Source organism: Lethenteron reissneri, chromosome 21, assembly GCF_015708825.2.
Source record: "Lethenteron reissneri isolate LAM-NWPU_2019-01 chromosome 21, ASM1570882v1, whole genome shotgun sequence".
Lineage (NCBI taxonomy): Eukaryota > Metazoa > Chordata > Hyperoartia > Petromyzontiformes > Petromyzontidae > Lethenteron > Lethenteron reissneri.
The window spans coordinates 19,968,237-19,986,162 of NC_083799.1; the positions used below are offsets into that span (position 1 = coordinate 19,968,237).

General features: G+C 41.9%; 1 protein-coding gene across 2 annotated transcripts in view; it reads left to right on the forward strand.

Annotated features, from left to right (window-relative positions):
- Nucleotides 1-435: 435 nt before the first annotated feature.
- LOC133345366 (von Willebrand factor C domain-containing protein 2-like) overlaps nt 436-17,926 on the forward strand; it is a 45,727-nt gene continuing 28,236 nt past the window's right edge. The window contains exons 1-2 of one of the 2 annotated variants that reach the window (XM_061556061.1): nt 436-950; nt 4,316-4,450. In XM_061556061.1, coding sequence (XP_061412045.1) covers nt 549-950; nt 4,316-4,450 — 537 coding nt within the window. In that variant the 5' untranslated portion in view covers nt 436-548. The remainder of the gene's footprint in view (nt 951-4,315; nt 4,451-17,926) is intronic. The other variant, XM_061556060.1, reaches the window with a different exon arrangement.

Sequence of the window (17,926 nt, forward strand, 5' to 3'; positions counted from 1 at the left end):
TTAGCCATCAATCCGTTGCCCCATCCATACGTCGATTCAGACTGCCAGCTCACCATATAATTCATCCAGCATGTGGATGAGCAAGAAGAGAACTGTCTATCCATCATTTAATCCATTCTTCCATCCAGTGAACCAGCCATCGCACGACCTGGCCAAATAGTCTATGTTAATTCAAATGGCCAGTAGACGACCCAAAGATCCCGTCCATCCATTTGTTTAATCCGTCAATTCTTCCATCCAATCTTTCATCCAGCCTGCCAGCCAGTCGGGTCAGTCTATATTAATGCATCCAGCCAGCAGGCGAGCCAGTGAGCCGCGTGTGTGCGCGCGCGCGCGCGCGTGCGTGCGTTGGTGTGTGTGGCGTGTACGTCGTGAGTGTGGTGGGTGGTTGGTGGTGGTGGTTGGAGGAGGAGGAGGAGGGGGGGGTGAGAAGGCGTTGGGTTTGCCACGGTGCTGCGGGGGAGGAGCCCCCGCGAGGAGCACTCGGGCTCCATGTAGCAGCGAGGACGAGGAGGCGCGCTGTCTGTCGATCAAGGCACACGGGGAGCATGGCCCCCGCGCGCTGCCTGCGTGCGCTCTGGTGGCCGCTGCTCGCGCTGGCCCTTCGCTCGGCCCCCGCGGAGTCTCACCCGGCCGCCGCGTCCCCGCCGGGCGCCGACTCGACGCTGTCGGCGCCACCGGACTACGTGCTCGAGGACTACCGCGGCAAGGGCTGCCTGGACGAGACGGGCTACGTGTACAAGCTGGGCGAGGAGTTCTCGCCGGGACACTCGTCGTGCCCGTGCCGCTGCACGGTGGACGGCCCCGTGTGTCCCAAGCCCGAGTGTCCGCGCATCTCGGCGTCGCGCTGCGCCCGCGTGGAGCACAACGGCTGCTGCCCCGAGTGCAAGGAGGCGCGCAGCGAGTGCGAGTATCGGGGAGCCACCTACGGACTCCTGCAGGAGTTCAAGGTGCGTATCGCTTGCCCTGCTCCACTCGCCTCGTCGTGATGGTGGTGGTAGTAGTTTGGTGGTGGTGGTTAGCGTAGTGGTTCGCTACACTAACCACCACCAAGAGCACGGTCAGCTACACTAACCATGGGTAGTGTATATCGGTTAGCGCGCTGCGCTATGAACCCGGCTCCCGAGTTCGATTCCCGCTCACGGCCACCAACACCAGTGGCGATTATCTAAACCAGTCCCTCTAGGTCGACTCAGACTCAAATGAGTACCTGGTGCCGTGTGTAAACATGGCAACTGGGGAGACAAAGGCGGCCGGGAGTGGCTTTGGCCACCCACCCGATCATGCGTCGTGCCGGCCTTCATATGTGCTCGCTAACAGCACTTGCCCCAACAGTCTATAGAGGCTACACGGGGGATCTTTGTCTTTAGTGGTGGTGTTGTTTATTACGTAGCTTAGCGCAGATTCGTTGTTGGCGTTGTTATTTGAGTTTAAATAATGCAGAGCGAAGTCCTGCGCGAGGATTCTAACTTGGCTAAGTTAGGGTGGTGTAATATTCTGGCTCGAGGTAGTGTGGCGATAAAACTACAGTACTGTATAACGTATTTAGAACGGGATTTGGTTATAGTGGATATAGGGCATTGCACTCGGAACTCTACTGATTTTGGGATTCAAACTGAGGATGTTCCCAGAGTCAAACTTCGAGTGGGACAGATAACTTAGGCTCAAACGCCAGAATTCGGCCGTTGATGAGAACGAATTAAACACTCCATTGCGAGCTAATTGAAACACCTGTCAAGCCGGTATGCACAGAAACGGAGGTTCGATTCCCAACAGTCATGTGTCCATTATTGCGAGGTGATTGTTCTAATAACTTTCCGTTTGATGATGCATTGTGGACATTCTTACAGACCCGATTTAATTACCGTCTGCTATAGATTCACTATTGCCAGCCGTTGTCAAAACCCAGCTTCCCATAAGTGAAGTAGATTGTCAAGTAGATTGTAAGAGATACAGTACTCGAACGATATCTGCATAGCTTCCGTCTTCAAGGTAGTACGTCAATCTCAGTGGACTATCACCTCGTGATATTAAGGCGATCGAGCAACTACATTTATCAAAACGCATTGCCACGCCGAGCACAATGTAAGGAATGATAACCGCGGGTAGGAGGAAGCTTGAATGGCACGATGATGACACGTTCTGTGTTAGTCATGCAATCAGGAGTAGAGAGAAAATGATATTACTGTTCTAAAACAGGTGGTAGCCGTTTGGGATTTGTTGGTGTTCTCTTCGTAAAATGAATACATTTCATTGTTTTTTTTTAAATCCTTTATATTAAGTTCACTTGCTTGCTTGCTTGCGTGCTTACGACCGTGCAAATCTTTTGGTCGTTTTTTAACCCACTTCCCGTGATCCAATCGAGCTGACATTTTGCACACAGACTCGTTGTGCGTGACAATTTATTTTCGTGAAATTTTTTTTCCAAAATTTTCCCCTTTTTAGGAAAAAATGTTTTCATATTTAATTTCAAATACCAATGTGATAAAAATGAAACTCTTACTCAAGAAAAACAGAAATGAATAATACAATAAAACCGATGCCACGCATATAAAGGATTTATAGTGAAAATCTTTTTTTTACGGGTTAATTTTTTACGGGCTAGCGTACGCGTGTGTTAGTGCACGTGGGGAGAGGCATCGTGCTAGTGGTAAGCGCACTGCGCTATGAACACGACGATTTGAGTTCGATTCCCTCTCGAGGCCAACATCAGTGACGAATATCTGAAACGGCCCTGCGCCGCCCCCCCCCCCCCAAGGTCGACTCAACTTCAAATGTGTACCTGGTGCAGATGTGCAATAAACATTATCACTGGGGAGACAAAGATGGCCAGGCGTGGTTCTTACCACCCACCTCCTCTTGTGCCGTGCCAGCTTTCATCGGTGTTCGCCAACTTCACTTACCCCAACAGTCAGTGTAGACTGCACATTAATTCAACATGCGACCAGTGACACTTTTCATTTGACACATCTACCAAGGGTGACCGCTTTTCCAACAACAACAAAAACTCCACTTCAGTGAGAGCACTCGATATGTGTGTGTGTGTGTATACATCTAAACGCCGCTACTCGCGGTTGGTAGCGGCCACTGTCAACTCACAGAAGGAGAAATTGGATACGCTCACGACGCTGCTTACAGGGACGGGGATTCAACATACAAACCGTACGGGGAATCAATAACTATGTTTTTTTCTTTAAACCAAGCGCCGTGGGTCAATCGGCGTAGAACGGGGCCGCTGTGTTAAGGGGGGGTGGCGGTGGCGGAGGGCGGTCTGCCTGACATCATACCAGCTCCTCCCGTCTTTGTCACTGCGTAGATAGATGGCCATTGTTGAAAACAAAATGTAACTAAGGCAGTCTGCAGGCTTGCTGGATTTCTCAGATGCTGAACAATTATGTTTTTAACGTGTTTAGGAAATGCCAATTGTTTGGGTTGCTAAAACTGTGAATGCTGCTGGATGTAAGTTAGAGTATTGGCGTTCCTGACAATGGTTGTATAATTCTTGTTGTGAGGATGAACGTCAAAGATTTCAACATGCAGCAAAAAAATTCCTGTTAATAGACTTCATTTTTCAGATTGAATTAATACATTTTATTAAGAACACTGTGCCTTTATGTTGCTAAATATAGTATTATATATCAAACAATCCTGATTTGCCAAAACACATACTGTAAATGTGCACTTACATTGTGTCAGCAATTACGGTAAAGTACAAGCAACCTGCATACGATTCCTTGCACGTAAAGATATTTCATGTATCTGTTGGTGAAACATGTAAATGTTTTGTTGAGCTCTGACTGCTTCTTCTTTCCTTTGACATCCTGGCGTGTCATGAATTAAAAAAGATGAATAGCATTTTATTCCACAATTATCATTGAACATTCTTGTTGAAGTCAATGAATATTCTATATGTAAAATGATAGCGCACGGTCAATTTAATAATGCCAACTTTAAATACATCTAGCCCCAACACGTAATCAGCAATGTTGTATAAATGTATTGCATTTTATGGTGAAATACAGCAGAGGCCATGCCAAAGCTTCCAAGGAACATATTGAGCTTCTCTGCATGTGATATACACAGGCTGTCAGTTGGAGCGCAATTTATTTTGCTCTTGAAATTAAATGAAACATTAATATTTTATAAAGCACTGTGGTATTTAATCAATGTAAAAAAAAAACATTGCCACAAAGTTGAGTGTCACAACATACACCGGATTATATGTTTATTGTACGTATGCGAGCTGTGTAATCCAAGTCTTCATGGTGGCGTTTGCGTGGACTGTGTGGTTGCATGCGGACTGTTACTGGTGCAGCCTTCCCCATGCGAGCGTTGCCGCTGTGAAGCGAACGGGGAGGTGTCCTGCGTCGTGGCTGACTGCGCAGTCCCAGAGTGCGTGAACCCAGTTTACGAGCCAGAGCAGTGCTGCCCGGTCTGCAAGCATGGTACGGTACGATACGCCATGCCACACTACACAATATTGCAGCATATTGAAGCCAATTCACGCCACATCATGCAGGGTCCGTGCAAGACCTGGTAAAACAAAGCCATGTCACAGTGTTCTCAACATTCCTAATACATCACATTTAGTCACAGGGTATGCTGTTAATTGAGAAATCATAGTTATTACATTGTCCAGCACTGCTTTTTTTTCTCCATCTCTGGCTCCAAATTTGTGCATTCACATGTTTTGCGTTTTAAATTTTGCATTCGTACCTATTGACGATAACTTTCATTTACCAAATATTTATGTTAGCACAACATTGCTAACATACACATGACTTGTTATGCACACTGAACAGACATTTAAAAGGTTAAAAAAACTTGGTAATGTTAAATAATTTGAAGTGTTCAAACCTTCACATTTAATTAAACAGCTGAAATATGTATGCACAACTCAGAAGATTCATAGTGACACAAAAGCACTTCAGATTAATCTTGACATGCCGTAGGAATTTAATGACCACACTGTGGTGAGGTTGTGTGCTTAGGCACTGTTATATTTCAATAACTAAGATACTTATTTGATTGTGATTTAATTTCGTACGAAAACTTCAGCCTTTAAAGTGCATAGAAACATTTGAATGATAGGCAATACAATGTTAGTATATTCAATTAAATATATTTACAATTAGTTATTTAAAGGCGTTGAGTAATACATCTTAACCCTTCCTGGCTCACAGCTAGGTTGCAGCGAAGTTGAGAGCTAATTTAGCAAATGTCTGCCATATTGATGTGAAGGTAAATTATGTGTAGATATACAGCACTATGAGCAGCCGAGGCTATTGATTAGCTCACTAGAAAAAAAGAACGCTCATATTAAACAGGTTATTTTTACTAAGCAACTCTTCCTATGTTGTTTACATTCAACCATACTACTGTAAGCGTAGTTAACATGCACAAATGTAGTAGTGGTTTGGCCTAATTGCATCCTGACTTTATATAATAATTAATACAAAATCATGAATTTAAAAGATGGTATCCTGTTCTTAGTCAATGATTTTTAACATCCACTACTCCTGCACCTACCCTGTTGTCATCATGTCTGATGACATCGGAGGTCCAAATGACTGAGCATCATGCTTCAGGCTACGCTGCCATCAGATGAGAGATACGCGACCGTAAGATATGTGGAAATATATTTGACCATGCTGACCAGTGCTGATTGGAGAAGATACCCAACTAAGATGTGAAGCATGCTCCTCAATTTCAGATGACTCCCGTCAACTTGGGAGCTAGCCAGGAACACGGTTCACATCGTAAGTAACGGTGCAGGATGAGGTCCTGTTCACCAATAGACAGTCAGCCCGAACACCGTTGAAGATTTATGTTGGAGTATACATGGTACAGTTATTGAAGGCAGATTGGGATAATCATTCATAATATAGGTTTTTGGGTCAGATCGCGTTATTTATAAATGTGTCGTAACCCTCCACCACCCGACACGGGTTTGGCCGTGTCGGGTGGTGGAGGGTTACGACACATTTATAAATAATGCGATCTGACCCAAAAACCTATATTATGAATAATATTGGTCGCGAAAGCCTAAGTGTTAAACTGGGATAATCATGATGAAACTGAACCGAATAATACAAAAGCAACATGCCGATGTGCCTAAAGAAGGATATTCTTAATCAGTGTACAATTTTACCTGCTATTATATATGGAGGAAATACATGGGCATTCATAAATAACATGGAACAAAAGCACGAAGAAGCGTGAGGAGTTGTACCTGCTTGGAATTACATTGTGGCAGAGAAAGAGGGACATGTGGGTTAGAGAAAATGCACACGTTAGAGACATTTATGCACCTGATGAGTTAATGAGTTAATGATGACGTCACCCTGCTGCTGCTCTATATAAGAACGGGAGACACAGCAGAGCCTCACCATTCTGGCGAATTGCCCGATGATGCTGGATGCAATTACCAGCGAAACGTCGTACTCAAATTGTAAATGCTGTGGTTTCACGCTTCAACACACCGGTGGGCTAAAGCAGTGAACTATTTGTCTTTTGTCAACGTGACACTTTTTTACTGATTGGCCGTGTCGGGTGGTGGAGGGTTACGACACATTTATAAATAACGCGATCTAAACCCAAAAACGTTGATTATGAACATTTATATATACTGTTAAGAAAAGTAGGCGTGATACATCGCTAGAATGATGGTTGGTGGTCGAGAATAACGGTGGAGTGCATCTCGAAGGAAATAATGTACTCAAGAGGGCGTCCACTTTAGAGATGCAGAGATGAAATCAGCGTGAGTGCAGGTGCTAGACATGTTGCTGCATCACAAGACTATGAGAAATGGTGATGGTTTGGGTAGCCTTTCAACCAGCAATGGATAGATGATGATGATGATGATGACGAATAACTTACAGTCGCCTCGACGGACCTGGTTATCACCTGAGGACGGCTGCTTGCGTTGTGGCCGAAACGTCGTGAGAATAATTTTATTATGTTTTATTTGTATTATTGTATTACTTCCCTTCTACGTGACTTTACCGAAAGAACCAAGAAGAACTTACAGCCCTTTGTCAATCCACTGCTGGATGAAGGCCTCCCCACGACGGGTTGGGCACATAGGAATTTAGCCATACTTCTCCGTGTTAGTTAGATTGGTGAACTGGGACCCAGTACTGTTTAAATATATCACTCATCACCGATGGAAACCATTGGCTGGGAATTGAACTCAGGTCGCTAAGTTTATAGCACAGTCCACAAACCACTGTGCAACCGATACTTCCTGAGTTGATGTATAACATTTAATTCAGTGTATTTATACAGAACATATACACTATTTATGTAGCACCAACATCTTACAATTATTAGTTTTAGTTTCAATATAGCAGAGCAAGAATAATGTTGCTTCATATTTCATGAAAATATTTAATTGAAGGGAATTTCAACAAGGTACATAATTGTATTATATTTACGGTTGTATTAGTACGTAAGTTTATATTTATTTTGCGAGTGAACATTTTGTAACTTAGGCAGATTGAAGGCTTCACTTAAGGCTGCATATTGAGTTTTAACTTTTTTGGTAAACATCTCCAAGCATCTGCTATTGAATAGCATCAAACATTGCCCCTCTGGACTGACTGCATTCCACACATTTACATTGTGAATGTGAAACAATCATATAATTACATTGTCCATGGTTACATTGTAATGCCCCACGCTGTATGTAACCTTCATAACAGGGGCTAGTCAAGGGTACCATTTCAATAAAAATCCATCTGTTATTGACTTGCATTGTTTGTTTTCAAATATATACACCAAGTACTTGCTCATTTAACCTAACATTTAATTTACATGAACTAACATGTTATAGGATGGCACGAAGAAATCTGAATTTCAAATTTAATATTGTTGAAAGAACACGAGGCAGTGTCGTTAAGTTCTTTCTCTCGTATCGGAGTAAATGGTTTAGGTTGTCCACAATAAAATTCAATCATTGTGTTCCCTCAGTATTGTTCTCTTGCCATTGTAGTGTTTTATGATGACTTGCAGGAGCAACCTAGAACCAATGTCAACCTTACATTAAAGTAGAAAAACTGACCTCCCCTCCCAAAAACCGTAATCATAGTGAGCGATGTTATAGGCACTGTCAATGAGAGGAGTTTTAAGGACACAATAAAGCTCTGACCGTTACATTCGGACATTGAACTATTAACTAATGTAGTTGTATTGTGTCCCATATATATGTTTTACTACTATATTTATGTCTTTTGAATCAATGCTGGGAAAATTGTTCGCTCTCAGAATGCCGTGGAGCTGATGGTTGTGTGAATTTTTTTTTTTAATAAAAAATACTTCACATTTTTTTACGTAGCGAGACATATTTGTGAAGGATATGTATTGTCTGCTTAACTATTCTATAACTTGAATTATCCACAATTATCTAATTACTAGTTTTGTTATAATTGTAAATAGGCATTCTTTCCAAGGCAGTTCAAAATGAATACATTAATACAATGCAATTAAAATAATATTATATATATTTGCATTGACGTTTAAGCTGACAGAAGTAGCTTAGAAGCTATTATTTGTTAATATACTTTTAAAACAAGTTAAATATTAGTGCTATTCATAGTAAACCAACTCTGGATACATACACGTGCTTAAAACAGACCAATATGGTCAGACCACACACAACTACAGCACATACATAATATAAAATGCACAAAATACTGTATTCAGAAACTACTATTCAACAAAAAAAATATATTTTACCAGGTAAGGCCCAATGAGCCAGATGAAATGGCTTATCATGTGGAAATATATCACAGCCAAATATTGTAAACGCATGTTTCTAAATGTGGAGGAAAAAATCGGACTCAGTGAAAAATCCATGCGACCACGGGAAGAAGATGCAAGCTCGAGATATACAGGCATTCACGGCCGTGATCGAACCCGCACACTCCTTTATACCAGGCGAGGGAGTCAACATCTTGCAATGACGCCCCCAGAATTCACTCAGACAAAAACCGAACAGACTATACAGAGAAGCAGAATATATATAGTGCAAATCACACTGGATAAATACACAATGAAAGGCACTGATGTATGTCCTCCATCTCCCAAACCTCATTCCCTGCAAAGACATTAAACTAATGGCAATATTTATGCAGCAAGGCTAACATTAATGTTTCCTGCTGAATTCCTCCTGGGCCAATTTAGTTAATCGAGACCCCTACATGTGCCCTGTGGGTCTCTAAACTCCTATCAGTTTACAACAGCAACAACAATTGTCTCTGAGATAGGTGTGAAGAGCGTGCGTTTATCAAGGGTTAAACAAACAGCATCGAGCTCTGATTATCAAAATGAAGAAGACGAGTGAGAGCAGGTTGGAGTACTTGTGGAACATTCAACGTGGATAATGGGAAGCAACACAGTAGTGTTTGCAAAGGAAGAGCGTTTTCAGTCAGTGCACATTGTCTGCTACGACGTGGATTGGAAATGGAAACTGGCAAGAATAATGGAAGAGAAGTTGAACAGTGTGCAAAGGAGCATGGGGAGAAAGGATGACCACCATGGTAATGGAGCGATGAGTTCAGCCCATGTGCATGATTCAGTTGTATCGTTGCATCATGAGACAATGATAAATGATTACGACTTGGGGAGATCTTCATCCAGCAGTATATAAAAAGCAAGACTAATGGTGATAGTTCTTGACTAAATTCTATTCATTTTTACCTCAATATATAGCCCAATGTTTGAATGTTACAATATATGATGTCCTGTAAGAGTATTTTGCAATGATGAGCATTGTGGCTTCAAATGTTCCATTGTCAAACTTATCGGTCTACAGTTTTGGGGATGAATTTGGGTTATACTAATTATGATTTCAATAATAATAATAATAATCCACGAATTCGCTTTGATATAACACTTAGGCTACCTGGGGCCAACTCCTAAACAATTCTAAGCCTCTGCCTTGCATATGCATTGGAACATTATTCCGCAATTGTTAGGGGGTACTATGATTTCACACCTCTGTAAAGTTTAATGGATTCTGTGACCTTGAGGATTTAACTCCCAGAAATTTGGCTGACTGAGCATTCACCTTCATTGAATTGTTACGTGAAATGTTATCTCTTTTGACCTCATTTTATATATATATCTGCCAATGCACCATGCCTAAATAAATGCACAAAAATCAGGATTTTGATATATTTAATGAATGCAACCTTCTCAAGAAAAAACATAGCCATCTGCTTCAGACGTGCATTTTGACAAATTGAGTCAGTCTTCTTCAAAAAGCGTTCATACCACTGTGCATTGTGTTTGGTTGTCCTGTACATTTTCAATGTCATGCACTACCACTAACCCGTTTCAATACTATGGGTTTTACTGAAACAAAAACTAACCAAAAGACACATTTCCCATTGGTCATATAGAAGTGTGCATTCTACTCTGAAATGTTTCTGCAATAACACGTCTCAAATCTGTAAACCAGTAGAATAACTTATCATAACTTATTTTTTGTAGGCTGGAAAACAAGAGGCAAAAATGTGTAACAAAAGCACAGCCATTGTGAATATGCAATAACCATCAACATTTGATGTGCATTGTGGTCCTCTTGTCTTAGACAACAATAACAAAAACTTTGCTGCTGCTATGAGTTGGTCACATTTGCTCAACTTTATTTTAATGGTGATCTCAGACACGTATGTTTGTATGTATGTATGTTGATCTTTTTTGGCACCGTACGTAGCCAACCATGCTAATCGGACTACAATGCACTTGAGGAAATGCTGATATGTTTTTTGCATAAAGGCTGTGTGCACTTTACACATTTGTGTGTCTTGTTTAAAACTAACAGCACATTTTGTTGCCTGTGCACAGCAACGTTTCTTGTGTTACAATTTAAACTGAGCTACGTGCCACAGGCACAGCCACATAAGCTCATCTGGTGACACGTGCTGACACAATTATTTTCCTTGCCCAACTACAGAAAAGGGAGTAAACATGAGACAATGCAAGTACGGAACACTCTTTAGAGAGATAACCACAGATGTCAACCGTGATAAAGGTTTTTTGTTTGTTAGCTCACGTAAATATAAATGTGTCGTTAAACCCGCCACCACCCGACACAGCCAATTAGTAAGGTTTGTCACGTAAACAAAACGTAACAATTAGTTAGTATTCCAGCAAACCGGTGTGTTAGAGGGTAAACCCACAACATTTACAATTCGAGTACGACGTTTCGCTGGTGATTACAACAACCAGCTTCATCAGGTGATAGCCAGAATTGTGAAGAAATCCTCCCGTTTAGCTCTTAAATAGGGGAAAAAAGGTTATGTCATCACTGTGGACCTATCAGATGCGAAGTCCAGAGGGGGATTCATGTCGTCATATAAATTACAGTGGATCATATTAATCTGAGAATATGCCGTACCTATTATATTTATTGATTGGCATGGCAAATGTAAATTTTTCAGCAACAATAGCGAAAACATCGATCATAAGGCAGGTTTGCAACAACAACAACAAAACTCAACACGGCCCGTTATTCACACTGCCGTATTTTTTTTGTGCTTTCGCACCACTGCCAACGCTGATCACAAAAATACGTATTTTTTTTGTAGTTCACTACGCATATACAAACATATGTCTTTAAATGTGATCTTGCACTCAATTATTTGACAGTAAAATCAATGTGATCTTAGCCAAGGTAAAGTGTGTCTTTGTGTTACTGCTTTGTATGGCCCAACACTCTTAAGCACTAATCCTGTCAATGTCTTTAAAACCACTTCCCCTTATTTATATATATTATCTACGGTCAAGCCTTTCACATGTTTGTGGTAATTTACTGCTCGTGGCAACTTTCTAAAGGTTGTTTTTTTTCTACCTAACATCGCACAATATAATCACTAATAATATGCAGCACATTATCAATCGACTGCTGGATAATGACCATTTACATTTGTAAGGCGCATTTTATCCAGAGATCCTAATGCACCCTCTCCACGCCTTTCTGTCATGGGGATTGTTTGACCATACTTAACCACGCTGGTAAGTTCGGGGTTGGTGACGGGACTGGGAGGGAAAGTACCGGTTCAGATATCATCAGCCATGGATGGGAATTGAACTCGGGTTGCCAGGTTCAAAGGGCAATGGGCTAAGCACTACACCATTGCTTCATCCGATGTGAAATTATTTAGTGAAATATTGTGCGCACACAAGGCATGGAGGTATTGCAGGTGTGAGAAGGCATCATTTATTTTACTATGTCTATCAATTTTTTATGTTATAGTGTGAGCTATTACTATACCAAAGGTCAAGAAAAAACAATCTGAATATGTACTGGGTATATACAAGAAATGGAATTTAAATACAGACAGTAATGCAGCCTGTGAGCTGAGTGCGTGCACCAAATAGAGGAGTCATTGGATAACTTTGAGTGGAGCAATGTGCTCATTCAAGCGTGAGAAAGCAGATTGTTAAGCTTGCAGTGATGCAAGGTTTTGTGGCTTTTAATAGTCAAAACAAATCATTTAACTGCTTCCTATTGCCAATTGTGCCATTTTCCAGATCATATCCCACAGGCATGCTAGTCGATTCATATATTTGGCATTTCCATGCTACAGCATTCAAAATGTTTTGCACAACTTTCTCTCTGGCAATTAGATACAAAACATACAGTTACAGATAGTGTCTTTAAAATAATAGTAATTGGCATCTCGTCACTGTAAGTGCTGTGGATGCTAAGATAACTCAGAATATGATTTGAACTGGCTGATAATAACTACTGTCTCATAGCACTGCTTGGAAATATGTTATCATGTGTCAGTGTCAAGAGTATATTTCCTGAAAGGTGTCATTGATCATCCACATCACTCTAAAAGGGCATTACATATTTATTCAGTTATAAAAAGTGACCTGGCCACAAGTGATAACCCAATGAAATGGCTTATCATGTGGAAATCTATAGCAGTCAAATACTCGAAACGTATGTTTATAAATGCGGAGGGAAAAACCAGAGGACCTGGAAAAAAATCCACACGATCACGGGGAGAGACATGCAAACTCATACCAGACGAGGTAGTTCACATCTCGTCACCATGGTGCCCCATGTTACTTCATGTTATGGTCGATGGACAAGCAATAGCAACAAGGAGGGGGGTATTTTGGATCTTCAGAAGTTGATTCTGCCACTCCTAGGAGCCTTGGTAAGTTGCTTTAGTTTCTCTGCTGGAGCTTTTGGCATTTACACTGAATCTTCAAAAGGCAATATGTGTGTGGCACATTAGGAATAGACCACTCTTTTAATAAGTCCTTATGTGCTGTGCAGTACATCAATGCACGTGTGTACACCAGCATGTGATGACTGAGTTGGGCCTGTGGGGGAGCTGGCAGGGCTAATGATTAACCGGACGTATACACCAGTCGAGTGGTTAATGGCGACTCGGTGAAGAATGCTGTGTGTGACACACGTGCTGTTGCATTCTACAGGTAAAGAACCCAAAGGTTGTTTTGATCACTATGGGGACCTCATTTGCCAGTAAAAATATGATAATTGGTTCTTTACCCTTCTATCTGGCAACAAAACTGACACCTTTTTGCAAGGAGTCATGTTTGCATAGACCGCAATACCTGCAGTCATAAATACAAACAAAAGACATAACTCTGATAATGTGCACTGTCCTTGAAGTTGATTGGTCCACACCCGAGACAGCTTTCCTTCGAGCCTAGTCTCATATGGGTTGGACCAGATGACGCCAAAAGTGCGCCTTTTGGCGTCATCTGGTCCAACCCATATGAGACTAGGCTCGAAGGAAAGCTGTCTCGGGTGTGGACCAATCAACTTCAAGGACAGTGCACATTATCAGAGTTATGTCTTTTGTTTGTATTTATGACTGCAGGTATTGCGGTCTATGCAAACATGACTCCTTGCAAAAAGGTGTCAGTTTTGTTGCCAGATAGAAGGGTAAAGAACCAATTATCGTTGTTTTGATCGTTAAAGAAATGTTCTAGACTTGTTCTAGACTTAAAGCTTGGCTTTGAATTGTTAGTTTGTGATATATTCAATTGGAGGGGTTTTAGCACTGCATTGTAAAGGATGACGTACTGTAGTTAATACTTGTAATTCTTAATTCTCTAACCCTAATACTGTTTATTCTATAACCATGCCCATGCACCCAGAGTATGACTACTTGCAATGATATTGAGAATAGAACACATGTAAAGTAGTAACTTGTACAATGGTGACAAATACAGTACGTATACTGTCCACATACAGTACAGATAATGGGTGTAAGATACCGATATAAGTGGATGGTATAGAGAGACATACAGTTTAGGATTAAAGTAATATTCGAATAGTGAAGTGCAAATGTTATTGTTAAAGACAATCAGTAGGAGAAGTGGATTTAAGAGAAAACTGTTAATAATTAACCGGACGTGTACACCAGTCACGTGGTTAATGGCAACTCGGTGAAGATTGCTGTGTGTGACACACGTGCTGTTGCATTCTACAGATTAACCACAATAAATGTGTTTGCCCTCGATTTGGAGCACCTGCCCAACGTCCTTCATTTCGAGTGTGCAACACGTGGTCTTGTGTGACTTACGCAACTTGCAGTCACCCACAGTTCTTAAATATACTGGTTGTGAAGCTTTTGCTTTGTTCGCTTAGCTAATTGCTACTAACAGCGTTGTGGTATTGACCCAGTGCTCACGTCTTAACGCGTGGATGCTCTGGCTTTTTGCTCGACACGTAGTGAGTTGACCTCTGATTTGTACGGTTGGCTACTTGTGATGCAAAATAAGTTCAACATACATACGTATACATAGTTTGGTTTGCAACAGCAAGTGGACATTACTGAATGTCTTCTTGGTTCTTTAGGTAAAGTCACGTAGAATGGAAATAATAAAATAATAATACGTGACTTTACCGAAAGAACCAAGAAGATAAATCCCTGCAGTCACGAAACCTTTAAATCGAAATTTAAAATTACTGAATGTGTTGTGTTAGACATGGATGCATCTTAAGTGGATGCACAAGTGACACGTACACACCACTTCCTATCTGCCTCATTTAAAACATTGTTCGCACTCATATACCATGCCTTTTTTAAGAGACCATGCAATTATTAATGAACTTCTATGATGAAATAAATTTCCGTATCAGACACCATCACCTTCAATGTCACACAGCCATGTAAAAACAGCTAAGTTCGAGATTTTATGAGCAGTAATGTCCCATTCCCCTTCTGAACCAATAATTATAAATCTGGAGGCCTTCATGACACAAAATGTTAAGACAATGCAAAATGAGCTGTATGACTACACCTGGCATATACCGGGCTGATGGACATTCCTGTCCCATAAATACCTTGTTTAGGTTATAACAAAAATAAAAATCACGACGTTTCGATCGCAACACAAGCAATCGTCTTCAGGTGAAAAGAGGGAAATCTGCTGAGGCAGGCTGTTTATAAAGGTTTAGAGATGAGCGGGGCAGCTAATGTTAATGTAGGAGCGAGTAGAAGAGAGAAATTTGCTTGTAAATCTAAATGTAAGCTCGGTGGGGGCCAAGCTCGGCTCGGACGACGCAGTGGCAACATTAACATTGGCATTAGCTGCCCTGCCCATCTCTAAACCTTGATAAACAGCCTGCCTAAGCAGATTTCCCTCTTTTTCACCTGAAGACGTTTGCTTGTGTTGCGATCGAAATGTCGTGATTTGGATTTTTGTTATTTTTTTCTCTCTACGTGGCTTTACCGAAAGACCCAAAGAATATGAATTCCTGCAGTCATGAAAGCTTTAAGTCAAGATTTAATGTGTCATATACATTTAAACTTAGTAAATGCTGAAATTTTAGACATATCTATTACGTAGTTTTATTGACCTTTCTCTTTAATATCGACATTATATTTAGTATAGTGCATTGATTTTTCTAGCTTTACATTTTAAATTATGTTTGGCTAATGCAGTAATGAATATAATACCAAAATCTGCTTTGCAGTCTTGTGGCTGGTATGTACAGCCCTCTTGTCAAATAACCCCGGCATCATGCAGGTCTTGGGGCTTTATTTTAACATACTTCACCATGCTGGTAAGGGCTTCTTCGTGATGATGAGGACCATAGAAGTGCAATACACTGATGGGTTGTGTTGTACTTTGCTCTGCAGCCCACAACATCTATGGCATCTGTTTTATGTATGGGGATCGCCTATACAATACTATCCAGGCTGCGGCCTGCTTGCCTTTCAACATATGATGAGATTGAGCACGTTCGTGGGGATTTTGACATCGGTATTTGACACTATATATGGCTTTCTATAAGCACACGTTAAAACGGTAACATACAGTAACACCACTTATTTTCTATAAATGTTACATTTCTGAAAACCATACGGAATGAACCAATACCATGGTGCAGTCGATGGTACAGGTTTTGTCTTTATATTCCCATATCAAACTGATTCATTTTGAAGAAAATAGTGCGACTTTATACAGCATAACTCAAATAACAAGAAAATAACTTGTATTCAGCATGGTGGCCCCTTTGAAGCTCACAGCATTGAGAATGAAGTTAGCGTTGCGGCTTCATAGAGTATGCGCTGCACTGAAGTCGGCTAAGAGTTACATGGCTAATTGACAGAAGCCTAGGGTCTCGGCCAAAGTTTCTTCCGAGTTAGCAGTCGCCCGAGTTTGCAGTCGTGCAGATGTAACGGATTCCGGAGACACTTGTAGAGGTAACTTCTTTATTACAATCCAACACTCCAACACTCCAACAGTCCAACAGTTCAACTACTCTCCAACAGTCCTGATACTCTGTTACAGCCTAGGTACACAGCCTAGGTACACAGCCTAGATACACTACTCTGGCTACGCTCTGGAACTCGCCCTCACAAGGTCGTAGAGTCGGGAGTTCCAGAGTCCCACCACTGGCTCTGCACAGCATCCCAGGGTCCTGAGATGGCTGGTCTTGGGTCTTGGGTCTTGAGCTACGACTGGCCCTGATCGTCCAGGGAGCTCCGCTTTTATGCCCAGTCCCCAACGAGGGGTGGGGCCGTGTGCACCCCCAGATCTCCCACAGAGCACACACAGACCCCCCCTTTGGCGGCGCCAAGGCTTAAGCGCCTGGGCCACCCGGGAACCCAACGCCTGATGCCAAGAGGCTTAAGCGTCTGACCCGCCTGGGAACCCACGCCTGGCGCCAAGAGGCTTAAGCGTCTGGACCCGCCTGGGAACCCAGCGCCTGGTGCCAAGAGGCTTAAGCGCCTGGCCCACCCAGGATCCCAGAGCCCCCAGCAGCCCCTCCCTTCTTATGTCACTACACAGACAACCCAGCAAGTTAGCAGTCACCCACAAGAACAGGGCCCAGCCAAGGATCTGCTTGTTGATCATAAGCTACTTATTTATACAAAAAATATTCACTTTCTACAAGTCAGAAAACACTTTTCACAAAATTTCATATGCTTGGTCTCAATATGTATCCTCACTGTATATTTACTACACTACCTAACTGTTCGAGGATTATGGGCCAGGCACAGCCTAGCACTCAAATTCGTTATTGACAACTCCTAATTTAACACGTAGGTTTTCGTAACTAGTATCATCCATAATACAGGGTTTTTCGGGGGTTAGATAGCACAAATACTCTATGCAGTATTTGTAAAGAAAAGGTTACTGAAGAGTCACTATATTGCACTGATTTAAGATTAAGTGCATGCACTTTAATGTCACAACCAGCAAAGGTGGTTTTTATGACAGCGCAATATCATACTCTTTGGTTCTTTTGGAAAAGTCCCGTAGGTAGAAAAATAATAGATCACGACGTTTCGATCGCAACACAAGCAATCGTCAATAGGTGGGACAACCACAGCAAGAAAAAACTGCTGAAGTAGGCGAGAGATCTGGTGTGGCACGAGGTTATATAGGCCTCGGCAGTCGGGGGGGAGAGAGAAGG